The sequence below is a fragment of the Diabrotica virgifera genome, chromosome 1, assembly GCF_917563875.1.
Source record: "Diabrotica virgifera virgifera chromosome 1, PGI_DIABVI_V3a".
Taxonomy (NCBI): domain Eukaryota; kingdom Metazoa; phylum Arthropoda; class Insecta; order Coleoptera; family Chrysomelidae; genus Diabrotica; species Diabrotica virgifera.
This window is the reverse complement of record NC_065443.1, coordinates 64648731-64667842: the sequence shown is the minus strand read 5'-3', so window position 1 is coordinate 64667842 and position 19112 is coordinate 64648731. Positions and strand designations below refer to the sequence as shown.

The 19112-nt window shown below is 33.4% G+C and overlaps 1 protein-coding gene across 2 annotated transcripts in view; it reads right to left on the bottom strand.

Moving 5' to 3' along the window:
• LOC114330029 (transmembrane protein 132E) overlaps positions 1-19112 on the bottom strand; it is a 260229-nt gene that overhangs the window by 93464 nt on the left and 147653 nt on the right. For both annotated transcript variants that reach the window (XR_003652410.2, XM_028279327.2), the window contains exon 4: positions 7156-7502. Coding sequence is in view for 1 of the 2 variants with exons in the window: in XM_028279327.2 (XP_028135128.1) it covers positions 7156-7502 (347 nt within the window). In the remaining variant the exon portion in view is untranslated. The remainder of the gene's footprint in view (positions 1-7155; positions 7503-19112) is intronic.

Sequence of the window (19112 nt, the reverse complement as noted above, 5' to 3'; positions counted from 1 at the left end):
GTTTATTATTTATATTTTAAATATAGGTACATACATACGTTACAATAAAATAATATTTTTAAAATCGAATAATAGTTATTTATGATTAGTGTGACCAACTCCAATTCAGTCGAATTCGGGACAATGCTGAAAAATACCTAAAATCCGGGACTTTTCCTTGAAAATCGGGCCATTTGTTTTACATAAGTATAGTACTTATTGATATCATCATTTTATTGGTTATTAAACATTTTTACATTTATTATTATTTTTAAACGACATTAATTTTTTTTTTAAAAGGGTGGGTTGTAATGTTAATTACATTTTTGTTAATTTTTGACGATTCGACTCCAACACGGAAATTGTTCTCAAAACGGACAAATTAGAAAATACACTGATAATGGATTTCCATGTAAATGGAACCTTAGGTTAATAAAAAAATATAATTATCATTATTTGATATTCATGTTTTTGAATCTTCTTTTTAGAAGATGATAATTAAAATACAGAAACGGGAAAAAGTCCAGAGTTTGAGTTTTCGTAGAACTATAGTACCACGATATACAATGCATGCGTTTTGAATGTGGTATTAGTATTACACTCTAGAAATTGTCGGCTTTTTTTCGTCCAACCAATTCAATTTGATGTGAATTCTTAGAAGAATAATGTATGTATTCAAAATTTCAAAACAGTTTTACCAAAACGTTGAAAATTCGGATGGCCCGGAAGCCTTGTCCGGGACTCCGGGACACGACTTCGTAATTCGGGCCATGTCCCGGATTTTTCGGGCTAGTTGGTCACACTAATATGATATAAGTGTTAAAAGTATAATTTTAAGGCACGCATGTGAAAATTTTCAGAATGAGCGAGAATTCTGCAATTCACATGAGTGCCTTAAAAATGTACTTTTTAACACGTATATCATACAATATTTTTTCTACAAACGTCTTATATATCAAATTTATTCATTCTCAATTACAGGACAATATCTACAAAAAACTTTTACTTGAACTTGACTGACATTCCATTTTTATATTTTTCTTGACATTACATCAAAACTGCCTATACGCCCTGAGCTTCGCTGGTGGCGCTCCTGGCGGATTACTAATTCAACTTTCACCGGTAATTTTTAAATTTACTATTTAATTATTATCGCTTAATATTTACAACGCAAAAAATTAATTAAAGTGTAATCGATTTTTTTAAGATTTTGCTAATCATTTTGACGTTCTATTGATAAAATATGAATTTCTTACTTCAGATACTTTAACAATTATCGTGTAGATGGCGCTAAGATTAATTTATAATTACATATTACGGAACATTAAAAAACTTAAATTCAGTATTTAAAACGTAAGTATATTTAAGGTAAAAATATATACCACAGCTTTGACCAACTAATATTTTTTATAATTAATGTTTTTACTTTTAATTTTAAATTAATCACTTTGACATTTATGTCACATTACCGGTAAAGGTTTACAGACTTGCCACTACTGGCGCTCGCGAATTTGTAAATATCCCCTCTACGTACGAGCTCACAGCGTATACTGTCAATACGTAAATCATAACAACTATAGAATAACATCTTAGTTTTATTGTTGTATATTCTAACATATTTTAATAGTTTTTTTCTACAAACGTGTTAAACATGCAATAATACAGTTTAAATTAAATTTTAAAAAACCTTTTAAACCACCTTTTTCAAATTGCGTAAGTTGTACTATTAATATTAATGTTAATAAATGAAATATAAATATTTTGACGTTTCCCAATTTGACAATTCACTTTTAACTACAGTGCCTTAAAATTTTTAAAGCACTAGTGCTTTCAAGTAGCATTTTTAACACGGTTGTAGGAAATAGTTATTTATGTACCAAGTCAGTAAAGTTACTCTTTATCGAACCAGTCTGATATTATGAGCAGGGCGAGCGTTAGCGAGCGAGGCGAATAACAGACGAATTCGACAAAGAGTCTTTACTGACGTGGTGCATACAAAATTTTATCGCCAATCATAAAATACATTAACACTTACTTAATTACATCCTAATGAAAAAAGAGTGTGTGTACTTGGTACGCACGTACGACGTTATACTTCTATTATTATAATTTCAACGAAATAAATATATTTTAAACAGTTTAATCGTATTTTTATTTATCTATATAATAAACCAATTTTAACACTTAAAATAAAATACCAAAAATTAAAAATACCGTTAATAGTTACGTTATTGTTTATGAAGTGTAGCCTTCACAGCGCAGTTGCTTTTCCCTTGATAAATAGTAGAAAATCTAAATAAATATATTTGCTAACAAATTATCAGTCGTAATTGCACAAGAGCTCTAAAATTCTATATTAATTTTAGAGATCGAGTGCAATTTGTTGCGATTATTTCATGAATAAAACTGTTCAAAACCAAAATTTTATTGTAATTTATTTATGTAAGTACAAATTAGTACAACTAAACAAACAGTTGTTATAAATATTAATTTGACGGTTGAAAGTCATCACTTTTATAATTTTTAAAACATTAATTGTCATTAATGTCACTGAATGTATTTTTTCGTAGCAACGAAGGGCATCTGACGTAATATACTTGACGACGGGAAATTATCAAAAATTATCGGGTATAATATCACAAGAGAGTGAGAATAATTTGAAAATAATGCGACAGTTTTTCCCAAAATGTGTTGTCTGGCAATAGACAAGAGAGCCCGCAGGGCTCGAGTGGCTATTGCCCAATGACAACAAATTTGAGTAAAAATGAAGCATTATTTTCTTAGATGATAAAAGATGAAGTTAAAAATAAAATTTTTATTTAATCATTATTTTCTTATTTATTCTTACTGTCGTGTGATATTCGTAAGATTATTTTTTAATACGTATATTATGGATATTTTCTTAAATGTGACAGTTGCCAAAACTAGGAAACTGGTTGCCATTAAACAGAAACAATCTACTTAAAAAAATTCTATCGGTAATCTTCTACAGTAGATAATTCTCAGTATAATTTTAATCTGATTGGACAGAATTAAACACGTGATCAAATATCTTACTATACGATTGGAAGTTAAAATCATTAAAAAATAATCGATTTAATTTAGATTTCTGTAGCTTTCTATTGGTCAGAATCTCCTATGAATGAAATAATCATTAATATCTGTCACCGTCCTATATATAAACGAATTAACAAAAATACCATTTCATAATATATTTGCATTAATACAAAACTTAAAAGATTTAAGAATTTTATTAATTTTAGACAAAATAAAAACTTCGTATGACAGTAATGACGATGACAGAATGCTTTTGCATGGTGGCCGATTTCGATGTTTAATCGATAGTTGTTCAAGTAATCAATATTGAATAAGTACCTAATTACTAAATCTGTAAAGTTTCGATTTATGTTTTATGAATATAATTGCAAAATACTACAGAATTTCACTTTCTGACAAAAACTTAATTAACCCTGCTGTCCTGTTCGGGTCTATTTGACCCAAAAAATAATTTATTTCTTATTTTACAAATTATTACGCGGCGGAACGATTTGGTGTTTCGTGACTTTATTACCTAATATGAAGTCTTTCAATTGCATGTGAGATAAACATTCAACTTCCTGATTTTTTTGATAAAAATGAAATTGTTACCTAGGGTACGTTCGGGTCAATGTGACCCGCGTATTTAAACCGTTAAAAATTACCTGTGTATGTGTGTTTAGGTGGCAGTATTCTATATTAGCAGTACCTGTGTGTTTGTCAGCCGGATACGTCTGTAAATAAACACAGGTTTCTGCAAGCTAAAACTTGTAAAATAAACTGTAGTAGTATAGCTGGACGATGTTGCAAACCAAATTATAAATATGACCAACATGGACGGACAGCATGTATTTGGAACCAACTGGAAAGACATGAATAAAGTTGGTTTCCAAGCATACATTGGTCTTTTATTTTTAGCTCGAGTTTATAAGTCGCATGGTGAATCAACTAAAAGTTTATGGAATAAAGAAACGGGTCGTACTATATTTCGATCAACAATGTCGCTTGATATATTTACAAAAAGTTTGCAAGTAATACGTTTTGATAACAAAACTACTAGACAGGATAGAAGACGTTTTAATAAACTTGCGGCAATACGTGAAATTTATGAAACATGGGTAGAAAATGTAAAAAGAAATTTTAACCCTGATGAAAATGTTACCGTCGATAAGCAACTAAATGCCTTTACAGGCCGCTCTCCCTTCAAATGGTACATTTCAGCAAGCCAGCGAAATATGGCACATAACTTTGGGGTTTATGTAATTATGAACATTAAAACTTCTTATGCTCTAAAATTGCAGATCTATACAGAAATGCGTGTGATGTGTGACTTGAGTAGTGATCTGGAATGCCACAATATTACGTGTATAACTTTTTTACATTGTAAAATTTAGGACAATTTCTCCTAAAACAAAATATGTAGATACAATACCGGGGATTATAAGTAAAATAAACCGGAGCTTTCAGCAAAAATCGCGAATAAAGAAGTTCATAGCTCGACTTTTTTGCTTCATGCAAGATTTGACAATATTCCCAAAAATAATAAAAATGTTGTTCTTATGAGTACTTTGCATCATGAATCGATGCATCATGCATCACTTTCATCAAATGAAAAAGCCCCAAATTATTTTAGATTACAATTCAAATAAGGGAGCAGTGGATACTCTATAATTAGCTTGTTGGCACGTATACATGTGAGAAGAGATAAATCGCTGGCCAATGATTGTTTTTTATAATCTACTGGACATTTCTGCCTACAACGCGTTCGTGTTATGGGCATCAATAAATATCCAATGGAATACCAATCAATTGGGAAAACGGCGAATTTTTCTTGATGAATTGGGAAAAAACTAATGAATCTAGTCATCATTTCCAGAAAAAATATACCGATAATTAAAGGCTCTTACGAACTGGTAAAAAGGACACGAGCAGGAACAAGTAGACAAGATGGAAATGCTAGTGAACCGTCTATTAAATCTAACTCCGCCTGCTAAACGAACACGCTGTAAACTTGCCGTAAAAACGATAACAAGACTAATTATTATGTTGTATTATATCACAAACATATTTGTAAAATCCATTCTTTTTATTACTGTCCCAGTTGTAAACTGAATTAAATTTTTGTAGATATTTGTTACTAGGATTTTTTGAAAGAAAAAATGCCTTTTGTTTTTTTTAATAAGGTTTAATTTACATTAACAACATAATTTTTGTTTAATTAACCATAATTTCTTGTTAATAAAGTTTTATTTATCACCATTAGCTTATTTTATTTCGATTAAGGAGCGTAAACCATAGTTGGGTCATATTGACCCGAACAGTACATTTGTGTAGTTGACTCGAACGGGACAGCAGGGTTAATAATAACGTAAATTTTGTACAATATTTTTAATAATTAACGTAAATAAATTTTAAGTTCACTCAAATAAATAATCGATTACTGCCATCGACCGCTTACATTCAATCTCAGATAGTTTGATTAATCGCGACAGGTAAAGTAAAATTCTTTTTTCAGTACAATAAAGTGTTACTTTACTGCCGCAAATGGCGTCAAATGAGTACAATAGTGAATGGCTTTAGTGACGGTTGGCGATAAAAGAATTTTATTATCTATTTAGTATTTAGAGTTTAAACAAATTATGTTATATTAATATTTAGTTTGACTTTAACTGTTCCATCAAAAGTAAACAACATATGCATTGTTGATACGTTAGCAGGTGGCGCTAGGAGTAAACATAATAATTGATTGAATTAGGTATTTTAAATTATTAATAAAATATAAATATTATTTGATAGTTTTAACTTCATATAGAATAAATAATACGTTTAAAAATATATAAAATTTGAATATAGTTTGAAACAAATTTATTAACTTCTACTACTATCGGTTTACAGCGTTCTCCAAAGCCTTCCGACTCCTAACCGCCATTCTTCTTTGTTTAACCATAGACCTGGAGGGATTTCTCTTTCCTCTAGTTCTTTTTCAATTCACTTCCTCTAGCTTCTTCTCAGCTTTCCTCTTTTCCTTCTCTCTTGTGGTGTCCACGTCAAAATCTGTTTAGGGATCCTGCCATCTGGCATTATCTGTACCATTCTCTCATGGCCGTACCATATGAGTTGTTCTGTGTTTATGTCATCAATTATTGTATGTGTGACTTCCATCATTTCTCGTATTTTCTTATTTGGTATCCGATCTCTTCTTGCTTTGTCTGCTGCTCTTCTCCAGAAGTCCATTTCTGTTACTAGTAACATTTTCTCTGTACTTTGTTACAGTGGCCAAACTTCACTGCCATATGTGATTATATTTTAGTATAATGAAGTAAGTATGGTATTGTATATGTGCTGTTTGTTTGCTTTATATATTGTTTGGTCCCATAGAATGCCATTCATATGGATATGACTTTTCTACTCTATATGTTTCTGTCTTTTATAGCAGCATCGAGTGTTCCATCTTGATTTATCTTCATGCCCAGGTACTTGTATTCATCACAGTGTTTAACTTCTGCCCCATCCTCTAATGTAATGGACTGCTTTGTCCCTCCAATACACATGGTTTCAGTTTTCTTAATGTTGACTTCGAGACTACATTGGTTATATTCTTCTATTAGCTTCCGTGTCATTTAACTCAAGTCGTCATGATCCTGAGCAATCAGAATTTGGTCATCAGCGAAACATAAAGTGTATAGTGTATAAAGATTAAAATGGTTAGCAGAAATATATTGCTTTTAAATGAAATATTTACATTTGTATAACGGACTCCCCTTTAACAGGTGTAAATTTCCTCTTCCATTTATTTTACGTGTCGGTTTTTGTTGACGATTCAAATATCCTTACTTTTAAAGTAAGAAATGTTTACTACTTCATCAGCAATTAATTTTTTCGCCAAAATTGACAAACATATTGGTTACTTTATTAAGAAAAATAATTTAAAGCTTTGTTACTTTATTTGTTTTACAAGCAAGACGCTTATTACAGTAAACAATTTAATTTTTAATTGTTTTGAAAGTGTTGATCCTAAAATTTTGAAAAAATTGAGTGGAGTGACTGTGGATGGCATTGATTGGATCCCCGTGGCGTAGCGACGAGCAAAAGCACTTGTATATAAATAAATGGTCAACAAGTCTTTTTAAAAATACTTACTTAACAACAATAGCAGTCATCATTTTTGCTTTCTCCTTATCAATAAAGACAGGTAAATAAATTCTAGACATTGGAAACAACGGTGGATGAGGTACTAGTATAGTTACTGCCTCCGTCAACTTCAACTCCTTGTAAGCTCCTTTGGCTGGTGTTAGCTGCACGCTTCCCAATACTGCCGACGGTTGCACCTGCATCTTCGGATGGCAACCTTCACCTTCGTCGGGCCATGGTTCCAAGACAGAGTATGCCACTTGTATCAGTCTCGGAGGAGTCTTTGTGAACTTTCCAGGCCGACCGTCTTTGTCTGGAGAAGGTAGAGGGGGCCACCAGGAAGCTGGAATGGTAACCTGCAACAATAGAAATAACAATGTTTCAATACTTTCTGATTTAGTTGGTTTTTACAACTATACTAGTAACGATTCTGCATGATGTGGCATTTAATGCTTGACATTGTCAATGTATCATTTGGTTAGGCCAAATTAGCCTTTTGGTTAGGTTTGGTTATATTTTTATTAAATGTTTTTTGGGAAAATTAAGTAAACCCGGTATTTTTATATTCTGGTTTTTAAGCAAACACGCTCAACCGGTAGGGATCTACGGAGTGGGTATAGAGCTCCATTTTCCCGGCCCCTTTTGATTTCCCGGGAATCAGGAGTCGGTAATTTGGATTTAAAAATAAAAAATTGTTTTTTTTTATATTATTTATTGTTATTGTAATTAATATTAATAAGTATAAATTAGAGTAAGTATTAAAAAAATTCAGAAAAATTCAAAAATTTTAAAACAAAATTACAGTTTTAAAGAAAATTGTAAAAATTGGAAAATTATAAATTTGTGTTAATCTGAATTTTCGTTGTTTTTATTATTGAAATATGTTTTAAGAAAATATAAATTGTTGAGTGTTTCATCCTTCAGGCTGGCTCTTTTTTTTGTGAAGAAATTTGCTGACGTTGAAAATGCCCGTCCACTTTCTGTTGATGTAGGTCATATACTTTTTAATGCAGTCAGCAATTTTTTTAAATGCCCGGTCAGCTCATTTGAGTTGTCGTACAGCGCGAGCTCTTGTTTAATGACCTTTTCAAGTACATGCTCATCAACATTTAAAATCTTTTGAGGACGCATAACTGTGGCAGACTCAATTGGAGACGATAACTTTTTTTTTCAAACCATCAGTATTAGTATCCGATGAAACTGATGAATCCGTATCACCTTGATAATCGGTTGTTTCAGTAGATTCATCTTGATCCTGAGAAACCAAAAATGTTATCAAATCAATAGCTAATCGATTTATTGTTCTTTTATTAGATAGTGGCAAATGTCTGTTTTCAGTCAAGTTCTTGTTTTGAAGATACCGCATCAATGTAATCAAATCAAAAGTAAAAGTTATCATCCTAATAAAAATATTTTTAAAAGATATTTAATTGAAAACTTATTGGACCATTTTCCTGGTAACACCTCCATGGCTTCTAAAAATTGCAAGCCAGATGGATGCTGAAGCGAAGAAGACAAGAGGGAATTCTAAAACTTGCAATTCACGACCCCGTCTATTTAGCGTGAAAATGGAAACGGACCTATGATGTTACTTAAAGGAGTAATACTAATATAAAATAAAATGTATACCATTTTTATTAAGATGCAATGCGAAGCCAAAACTGTCTTAATTTTCACTTAGTTCAGAGAGCGAAAACCAGCACTCTAATCGACGATTTCGCCTCTAAGAGGCGAAAATGAAAGACAGTGGTTTAAAATATATATAATTGAAAAATAAATATTTTGTGGAATAATTTAAAACGACTATTAAGCAGACAGAGATAATAATTGTATCATAATCATTTATTCATTGTGAGTTAGTAATATCTCTGCGGATAATTTAAAATATAATATTAAAAAAAATCTCGGGAAATCTGTAAGAATTCCCGGGAATCGGAATTACTATTTTTTACTGATTTCCCGGGAAATTTGTCCCAAGAATTTCCCGGGAATGGAACTCTAAGTGAGTACCACCGAGACGCAGCCTCTGTATCTTGCCGTACTGCTCTTCCAATTATCGATCCACCAGTCCACCAGCGTATCCATTTAAAATGTTAGACTATGTTAGCCTTTTTGTTTTCTAGCCATCGGGGGCTGAAACATCGACCACTAGATCATGCACAGTGAAGGGAATACGATTCAGCTACCTGACCCACTTGGCTATTTGACAAACTAAAACTGGTATTTGCCAGCTTACGACACAGCAATTATTAACAAATATTACTTCTAGCTAGATGGTTGTAAAAGGAAACCTCTAATTGCAAAAGGATATTAGTAGTGATGGTTTTAACAACACACAACAGGACGAACGATTTAATATCTTGTTGATCTATTGAATTTTTTGATGACGGGATAATAAACAGGAATACTGAAATCCCATCGTCAACTAGACATTATTAAGATTTAAACCACAAATAAAAATCCTTTTATTTATCACTAATTCAAAAATATGGTGAAACTTTTCATAAGATTTGAAGTATTATGTCTATCTATAAGTGAGGTTCTATCTCTCATTGTGTGCCGTACATTTTCTTCCCAAACCAAGCAACTGAATGGCTTCCCCTTTTTCTTATTTGTTGTGGTATATAATTTAAACCTTTCTTTGGCCATCGATCAGTACCCTGGCTGTTAAAGTTTCACGAACAGGGTATATTTTTGACTTACTACCCTGACATACATATAATGCTACCACAACAACTTATTTGAATTTTTAATTACATCAATTCCTGTAAAATACAATAGTTAATTGAAGTTCAAGTGTTCCGATTTTCTGAAAATAAGACATTTTTTTACTTATACCAACTTCCTTTATCTTTATGTTTTTTATGCTACTGCGACGATGTTTATCATAATTGTCTAATTTTTCTGGGTTACAAAATATATCTTAGCCATTTGGTTTGCACTCGAAAATCGGCAGCTACAATCCAACTATTTACAAACTCTTTGAGAACAAATTTGTTTCCGGGTCTCACAATGAATATTGATGTTAAAGCCTCGCCATAACCATTAACTATGAAATTCAAACGCCGAGTTTTATTGTCAAATATTGGTCTTACGCAAACATTAAATATTTGTGTATGTACAATATAAAGTTTGAATTTTATTAGCCGTTAAAACGAATAAGTAGCGCATACCCGGCATACCTAGAATAACCGAGAACATAAAATGTGTAAATATATTGTTCTTGCCGAGTAAATCTGAAATTAGATAGAAAATGGTTATGCTTAACATTTTTTTTAATTTGGCTTAATGCCTCGACAACTAATGGCCATTGGCATGGTATTTACAGCCGATTTTACAATCAGGTACAGTCGGAAAAATGAAAGAATACCCATGAACGATCACATCAATCACATATTTTGTATTTGCTGTTTTTTTTTCATAAATAACAAACGAGAGAGATAGATTATTAATAATCTGAATAATATGTGATTAATGTGATCGTTCATGGGTATTCTTTCATTTTTCCGACTGTACCTAGTATAATGTGTAATGTGTGTGTTGAGTAAGTGCCATGTTACTTAGCAAAGTCGACGTCATTGTCTTTGCAAAGAGACTTGTATCCGAACGTCTGCGGTCCCTCCGGTGAGTTACCGATCCCACAAGGATAAAATCTACTTTCCCTTATTTATATTTCCAACTAATAGGCTATTGATTATATTCAAAATAAGATAGCTAAAAGGAACTACAACGTTAACGGGGTTTTATTGTTTGATATGGTCAATGGACATCTATATATGAAAAAACCGCGGAGTGCTACCATTTAAAGGGGTGCGTTTTTGAGAAATGGGTGAATTAGTCCCTGGGCACAGGTTACATTAGGGTGAGTTCTATGCACTTTTGATACAAATACGTCTACATAAAAATTGTTCCTGGTTAAATTTCCTATCTAAATATAACTTTTTAAAGTCAAAGATACTTTTTTTTTACAAAAATATATTCAAAAGAAAAAGCACAAAGAAACCCAAAAGAAAGAAATTTTGTTTTTTGTCCCATAACTTTTGTCCACGGGGATATAGGTATAGACATTGCTTCACAGAAAAAAAACTTACATATTTTCTCTTTAAAATGATGTTTGGTAGAGGTCATTAGGATTTACAGTTTTCGAAATATTATTTTTCAAAGTTCGACACTCACAGCAATTTTGGGCAATTTTCCTTGTTATTTCGCAAATATTGTTCTGTAACTTTTTTCTACGTAACTTTAGGTATATGCAATGGTAAACGTAATAGGAATAGAAATCAATTACCTTTAAAATGGTCTACTCAAGTCTACTGTATAACGTTGTACGACTTTTTTTAAAGAGATTGTGGTTTTTCAAGGTTTTATACTTTTAACGATTTTTTTATAATATAATATAAAAATAAAACAAAATTATTATATAATATATTATATATTATATAATACCTAATATAAAAAAAATATTATTTTTTACATTTTTTACGATTATTTTTGAAATTTCTCATTATAACTTTTTTTCTTGTAAATCAATATACTATCTATTTATTGCGCAACAAAGAGGGCTTACTTTCTGTTCTTTAAAATGGTGTATCATCTATATTTAAATACATAATGGAAACCGAGTGATTCTTTGATATTTTTTTACCTGTAATATTTAAAATATTTCTTTTACAAAAATTACAAAAACATTAGTCTTAAAAAACATCACTTTAGTTAAAATTATTTAAACGTTGACATTTAAAAAAATTTCAAAATCAAAGTCCATCTCTTCGTTAGCATTAGCTTCAATATCTTCCTCTGACACCTCAGTTATCTTAGAGTTCCCACAATTAGTACCTATGCACATGCACCCTTTGCAGAATATTGAACAACTAATTCCTATCTTCCTACAACCGCAGTTTTTTGTACATCCTTTGGTACATTTACATGCTATTTTTTCAAGCAAAGCTTGTGGTGCAGGAGCTTTGACAGTAAATATTGGAATTAATCCATATTTTCAAGTTTGCCCGGCCGAGTCAAGTGGATCAAAAGTATTACCTATAAAAAATAAGATTCAATCATAACACACAATCACATAAAAAAGTTATAATGGGGAATTTAAAAAATAATCCTAAAATCAAAAATCGTTGCAAGTACTTATTACAATTTGAAAAAGCATATCTTATTCAAAAATAAGCCTAGAATTTTTTATAATACACCGTTTTAAAATAAACAGAATAAGCTTTCTTTTTTATTATTTAATATATACCATACAGAAAAAAAAGTTATAATGGGAAATTTAAAAAATAATCGTAAAAATATAAAACTCGTTAAAAGTCTTGAAAAAGATAACCTCTTTAAAAGAAGTCGTACAACATTATACAGTAGACCATTTTAAAGGTAATTGATTTCTATTCCTCTGACATGTACCATTGCATATACCTAAAGTTACGTAGAAAAAAGTTACAGAACAATATTTGCGAAATAACAAGGAAAATTGCCCAAAATTGCTGTGAGTGGCGAACTTTGAAAAATCATATTTCGAAAACTGTAAATCCTAATGACCTCTACCAAACATCATTTTAAAGAGAAAATATGTAAGTTTTTTTTCTGTGAAGCAATGTCTATACCTATATCCCCGTGGACAAAAGTTATGGGACAAAACACAAAATTTCTTTCTTTTGGGTTTCTTTGTGCTTTTTCTTTTGAATATATTTTTGTAAAAAAAAGTATCTTTGACTTTAAAAAGTTATATTTAGATAGGAAATTTAACCAGGAACAATTTTTATGTAGACGTGTTTGTACCAAAAGTGCATAGAACTCACCCTAATGTAACCTGTGCCCAGGGACTAATTCACCCATTTCTCAAAAACGCACCCCTTTAAATGGTAGCACTCCGCGGTTTTTTCATATAGAGAGATTCATTGACCATATGAAATAATAAAACCCCGTTAACGTTGTAGTTCCTTTCTATAGTACATAATCAATAGCCTATAAGTTCTCAATCTAATAATACATAAAATGACAATAAATACCATTTTACATACCACCAGATCGAAAACAGTGGGAAATTTCTCTGGTAACAACCTCCGAGGATTTTAAAAATTATAAGTTATGCGGGTGCCAAGACTATCAGAAGATGAGTGAACTTTAAAATTTGTAATTCACGTCCCATCTGCTTAGCGTGGTAAAGCTCCAATGAGAAAGTTCTACGGTAAGAAGCTCGAACTAATAATAAAGGCAAAAAAACTAGTTCCAGATCACCAATTTGGATTTCGAAAAGCGAACGGAACAATTGAGCAGGTGCACAAATTAGTTAACCAAATTTACAGGGATCTGAACGGCAAAAGATTTTTCTCAGCTGTCTTCTTGGATATATCACAAGCCTTTGACAAGGTGTGGCATAGGGGCCTACAATTTAAATTAAAACCCCTCTTACTCTATCCTCACTACCTACTTCTAAAATCTTACCTATCAGACATTTCTTCGTGAAACAAGGGAGTAAACTTAGTGAAATAAATGCAATACATTCTGGCGTTCCTCAAGGTAGAGTCTTGGGATCTATATTGTTCCTCCTTTACACAGTTAATCTGCCGAGAACAAGAACCACCACTGTAACAACATTCGCTGATGACACGGTGGTCTTGGCATCCCACACATACATACATCATACATTCTCCTGTGGTCTTGAAATTTAACCCAAATAAAAGTTTTGACATTCGCAAGATATTTCGGAAATACAGTTTTTTTTTCATTGTTGGGTTAATTTTAAATAAACCAGATCTCAATGCCTTGGTTCTTTTAAGGGTTGTATTTATTTAAGTTTTTCTGGTAAGCGTTTTGTAGTACAGTATTGTTATTTTGGAAACATAAATATGGAATAGGAATAAATGGAGAGCTCTTGAACCACTTGAGATATGCAGACGATATAGTCTGATAACAGATAATAAGGAAGAGTTACAGAAGATGGCTGATGAACTAGATAGAAAAGCGACAGACGTAGGTCTAGAGATGAACTAAAGTAAAACCAAGGCTATGACAAACCAAGAAGACAAATTAGAAATAGTAGTCAAACAGAATAAATTAGAGCAGGTGGCAGAATATATATACTTAGGACAGTTAATAAAGCTGAACAGGGACAATCAAACAGAAGAAATAAAATGAAGAACTAGATTAGCATGGGCATCATTTGGTAAACTATCACATACATATTCTAAAAAATAAAAAGTACCCTCAATATATGCAAACGAAAGTATACAACCAGTACATTTATTTATTTTATTTAGCGTATGGCTTAAGTAAATCACAGAATATATTTAGATTTATGCATTATACACTGCATCACAAACAGATGTCCAGTTTTTTTATATATTCGATTGACCCTTCGGTTGCCATTACAAAGTCTATCGCCTGTGTATGCTCTGCGTGGGCAGTCCTGAACAATGTGACTGATCGTCTGTCTTGCAGCGCCGCAGTCACAAGAAAGCGAGGAAAGTTTACCCCATCTGTAGAGGGAGTCGGCGCATCTTCCACAGTTTGTTCTAATTCGATTATGGGCTGCCCAAATCTTATGGGGACGTTCAAATTCGCTAGGTTTTCCTATGATGTCAGGTGGACTATGGTAATGCGGATCTGTCTTACTTTCCCAATCTTCTCTCCATCGGGTATTTATGTCAAAGTTGGATTGCTGCAGCGCTTGAGCAGATTGTAGAGAGGGTAACCTGGATCGGAGACGGTTTCCAATAATATCGGGGATATCGTTGTGGACTAGAAGCTGGCGACTATCCATTATTTTGTTATATTCTTTAAAAAATGCATGTTCGCGGCGTAGGTTGGGCGGTGCTATATTACTAAGGGTAGGTAGCCACATTGTAGGAGTGGACTTAATTGTGCCTGTTATCATACGCATAGCACGGTTTAGTTGGGTATCGACCAGGTGGGTGTGCCTGCTATTTAGCCACACTGGTGCACAGTATTCTGCCACCGGATATATCAGGCCAAGAGCAGAGGATCTTAAAGTTGATGTTGTGGACCCCATGTAGTGCCGCAGAGTTTCTGTATTATATTGTTGCCTGTTTTCAATTTTGCTGCTGTTTTCGTCAGGTGTTGTCTGAATGTGAGCGTTCTGTCTAGAGTAACCCCACTCGCAATTCTCTGTTTGCCAGATTGTTGTTGAGATGAAAAGCTAATACTTCAGTTTTTGTAGTACTTGGTTGTAGTCTCCATTTCTTAAGGTATTCGCTGAGGATGGATAAGTCATTCGTGAGAGTGATTTCTGTAGTTTCTAAAGATTGGTGGCTTGTTGCAAGGGTCCAGTCGTCAGCATATCCAAACTTTCGAGATTCGGTTTCAGGCATGTCAGCAATATAGAGGCTGAAAAGTAAAGGGGCAAGGACAGAACCCTGTGGAAGGACATTGTTAAGTTTCATCTGTCTACTCGTCTCCTTTCCCATTATAACCTGGAAGGCTCTGTTTGTCAGCATGTTGTCAATGAGGTTAATTATCTTTCTGCGGGGGATAATACGGGCCAGTTTATATATTAATCCCTGTCTCCAAACAGTATCATATGCTGCTGTTAGATCTATAAATACTGTTGCTGTCTTTTGTTTCTTTTAAAAACTAGCTTCTATAAAAGTTGTCAATGACAGCACTTGGTCCGTACAGCTTCGATGAGGGCGGAAGCCAGCTTGTTCAATGGGGACATTTTCTAGTATCCTGTGACTAATTCTGTTGAGGAGAAACTTTTCTAATAGTTTATATACCATGCTGAGTAGAGCTATGGGGCGGTAGTTTTCTGGCTTATCGTTTGACTTGCCCGGTTTCGGAATTGCAATTATCTTTGTTCGTTTAAGTGAGAAAGGAATGTTACCCGACTGAAGTATATCATTAAAGAACATTTCAAGCCATTGTTTCGTGTATGCACCACTGTGTATCAAGAACTCAGGATGGATACCATCAAACCCATGTGCTTTACCTGATTTCATTTCTTTCAGCGCATGTGTGATTTCAGAAATAAGTATGCTTGCTGAATATTCGGAGTTCGTTCTGTTCATTTGTTTTAATGCCCTTAAGTCTCTTTTCACGTTGGTAGTATGTGTTCGATCTCGCGGAGCTCTGAATAGAGATACTATATGGGAGGCAACCTTGTTAGGAGACATTTTATAATCTCTGGATTCCAGCTGGTTAGCTCCTCCAATTTTCCGCAACAGGGACCATGCCTGCCGGCTTGATTTTTTGAAGTCAAGGTTTTCGACAGTCTTTATCCATTTTTGGCATGTAGCTGTATCGATGTTGTGTAAAAGCTCGTCGCCTATTTCTCGGCACCACTTTCGAGAAACTTCGCGTATAAGTCCATCCGGGCACATATTCTTTGCGATACCCCCTAGGGATGGTTTCCTTGGCAGCGCTTATTACTGCACCCACAAACCCCTCGTAATGTTTGCTGGTCGGAGGGATCCAGCTCAAGGTTCGGTCTAGTTGTTCAGATAACTTCTCCCAGTTTGCTTTTCCAAGATTCCACCTGGGTCGAGGATATGATCTAATTATTGGAATTGATATTCCGATGATGATATGCACAGGACGATGTTGAGTATGTGGAAGTCTGCAAGGACACTTCTCGAAGTTGTTAGTGGTCTGTCATTGGTATCTTTTGAGATAAAACATAGGTCTGGGTTATATTCTTTTCTCCATGCAGCTGATTTAAATGTTGCTCTGTCTTTGGCATCAAAAACTAGATATGTGTTTTGCTCTTCGGACCATTCTACTAGTGCCTCTCCATTTTCATCATTCGTGTTGTACTTCCACATTTCGTGGTGGCTGTTGAAGTCGCCGATGTATATAGTAGGATGTGGATGAGTCTTTAGCACTTCTGGGTTCCATGTAGTGGCTGGAGGTTTGTATATATTAACTACGGTAATCTCTCCAATTTTGGTGACCACCTCATGTATATTATTTTCATTGGAAGCAGAAAGCAGGAAACCAATTTCTATAAGTATTTCTATAATTACACCAGTACATATTACCAGTTATCACATATGGCTTACAAATATAGACTTTCACAAAGGAGAACTTCGACAGGACATTAAAAACACAAAGAGCAATGAAAGACAGATGCTGGGTATCAGTCTTAAAGACAGAAAAATAAACTCAGGCACTCTGGAGCAAAAAGATGAAAATATGGAATAAGCGAATTCTACACTGGCGACCATGGGAACAGAAAAGAAAAAAAGGAAGACCACAGATGAGATAGACGAACGACCTTAAGCGAACGGCAGGAAAGGACTGAATGCAGATCGCCCAGAATAGAGACCAATGGAGATTAACAGAGGAGGCATATGCCCAGGAATGGGCGTTTAATGCTGATTACATAGATTAGATAGAGATTGTCATTTTATTTAATCAGCTTCTCCAGTTTAATCTTTAATATTAGGATTTTTACCCTTAATCTAATTTGTCCTCTTTTAATAATACAAATATTAGCTAACTACTCTCTTTATAAATTAATTTATAAAGCCCTTTGATGTTAAACTCCTTTAACGGATCCTATAAAAGGGCCAAAAAGTGCTCTTATACAGTCGTTTTCATAAACCTAGTAGCATTTCCGCTTGTTGTAACGTGCAAACTAAATTATTAAAAAGGCTTTCATCAGCGGGAATCCAGAACGATTTTGTAGCTTCTCAAAATTCTCAGCAATTTTAATTTTCATCAATCTTAAAGAAAGTAATAGTCCAGGGCATAAGGTTATTGTTGGGACACTCACCCAGCCAGGTTGCAAATGTGTTTTGGGTACTACATATACCGTGATGAGCGTGCTAATAACCGCGTGCTAAAAACATGACGCAGAAAATGGCCAACATAATGCGTTGTGAAATAAAAAGAGATGAAACTAGTAGAGGTGGAAATTATCAGTATATACCTATAAACCATGACCATTTACAATAGTTTCCCACTTTTATCTTTCTTTTGTCATTTAGACTGACACAAATAAACGTCAAAATATGACAACGTAGTAGCTGAATATTTTTTGCTTGAGGGAATGGGAAAACTGTGTCTCGATTAATTTTTAAATAAAAATAGTTTAAAAATTAAAGAAAAGTTATTAATTCATTAATCATAAACTTTGTTTTTGATTTATTTATGGACAGCTTTGCTTCCAAACTAATTCATTCTATTCGTTCTAACAACTCCGTCAAAATTATTTAAAATTAAAAAAATGTTAATGTGATCTTAACCACATACGTATGACCAAAGTCAACTAGCTCTTAGCTACTGTCTGAAGGTGGGAAACTATCGTAAGTGTTAATGTTTTATAGGTTAATACCGATAATTTCCCACCTCTACTATTTTCATCTCTTTTTATATTTCACAACGCATTATTATGTTGTCCACCTTTTGCATTATTTTGCCGGTTATTAGCGCGCTCATCACCGTATACCTATCTAAGGGTAAGAACAGAACAAGTGGGTCGCGGTGGAGATGAAGGTCGCGGTCGATATCCATGTAAAACAAACACATTGTAGTGAGTGGAAGAGAACATAGCAGGTAAGTCGCGGTGGAGGTTTAGCGCGATGCCATCCAGAAGGTTTACATCGATGCTTTTGAAATTAAAATGAGTTTGTTTTACATGGATGTCTACTGCGCGGCCTACAAGGATGCTTCCCTGTGATTGGTCCGTTCGAAGCCAAGTTATCATTACCTGCGCTATCTGAGTTGATACTATTTATATAATCCCTTTTTTTATTCAATTTATTTTTGTATTTCTAAAGTAATTAAATTCAGTAAATTTTTGAAATATGAAGTAGGATCTGATTATTTACAGCTGACATTTCATTACTATCATCACTTGACTGACACAACATCGCAAAAGCACAGTCTTTTTGTCATTCAAAGTTCATTAAACTACTAGCTCGACTGACAGCGCAGGTGACCTCCTTGCTATGTGCTGTCGACATCGACCGCGACTTAACTAGTGGCATCCACCGCGACCT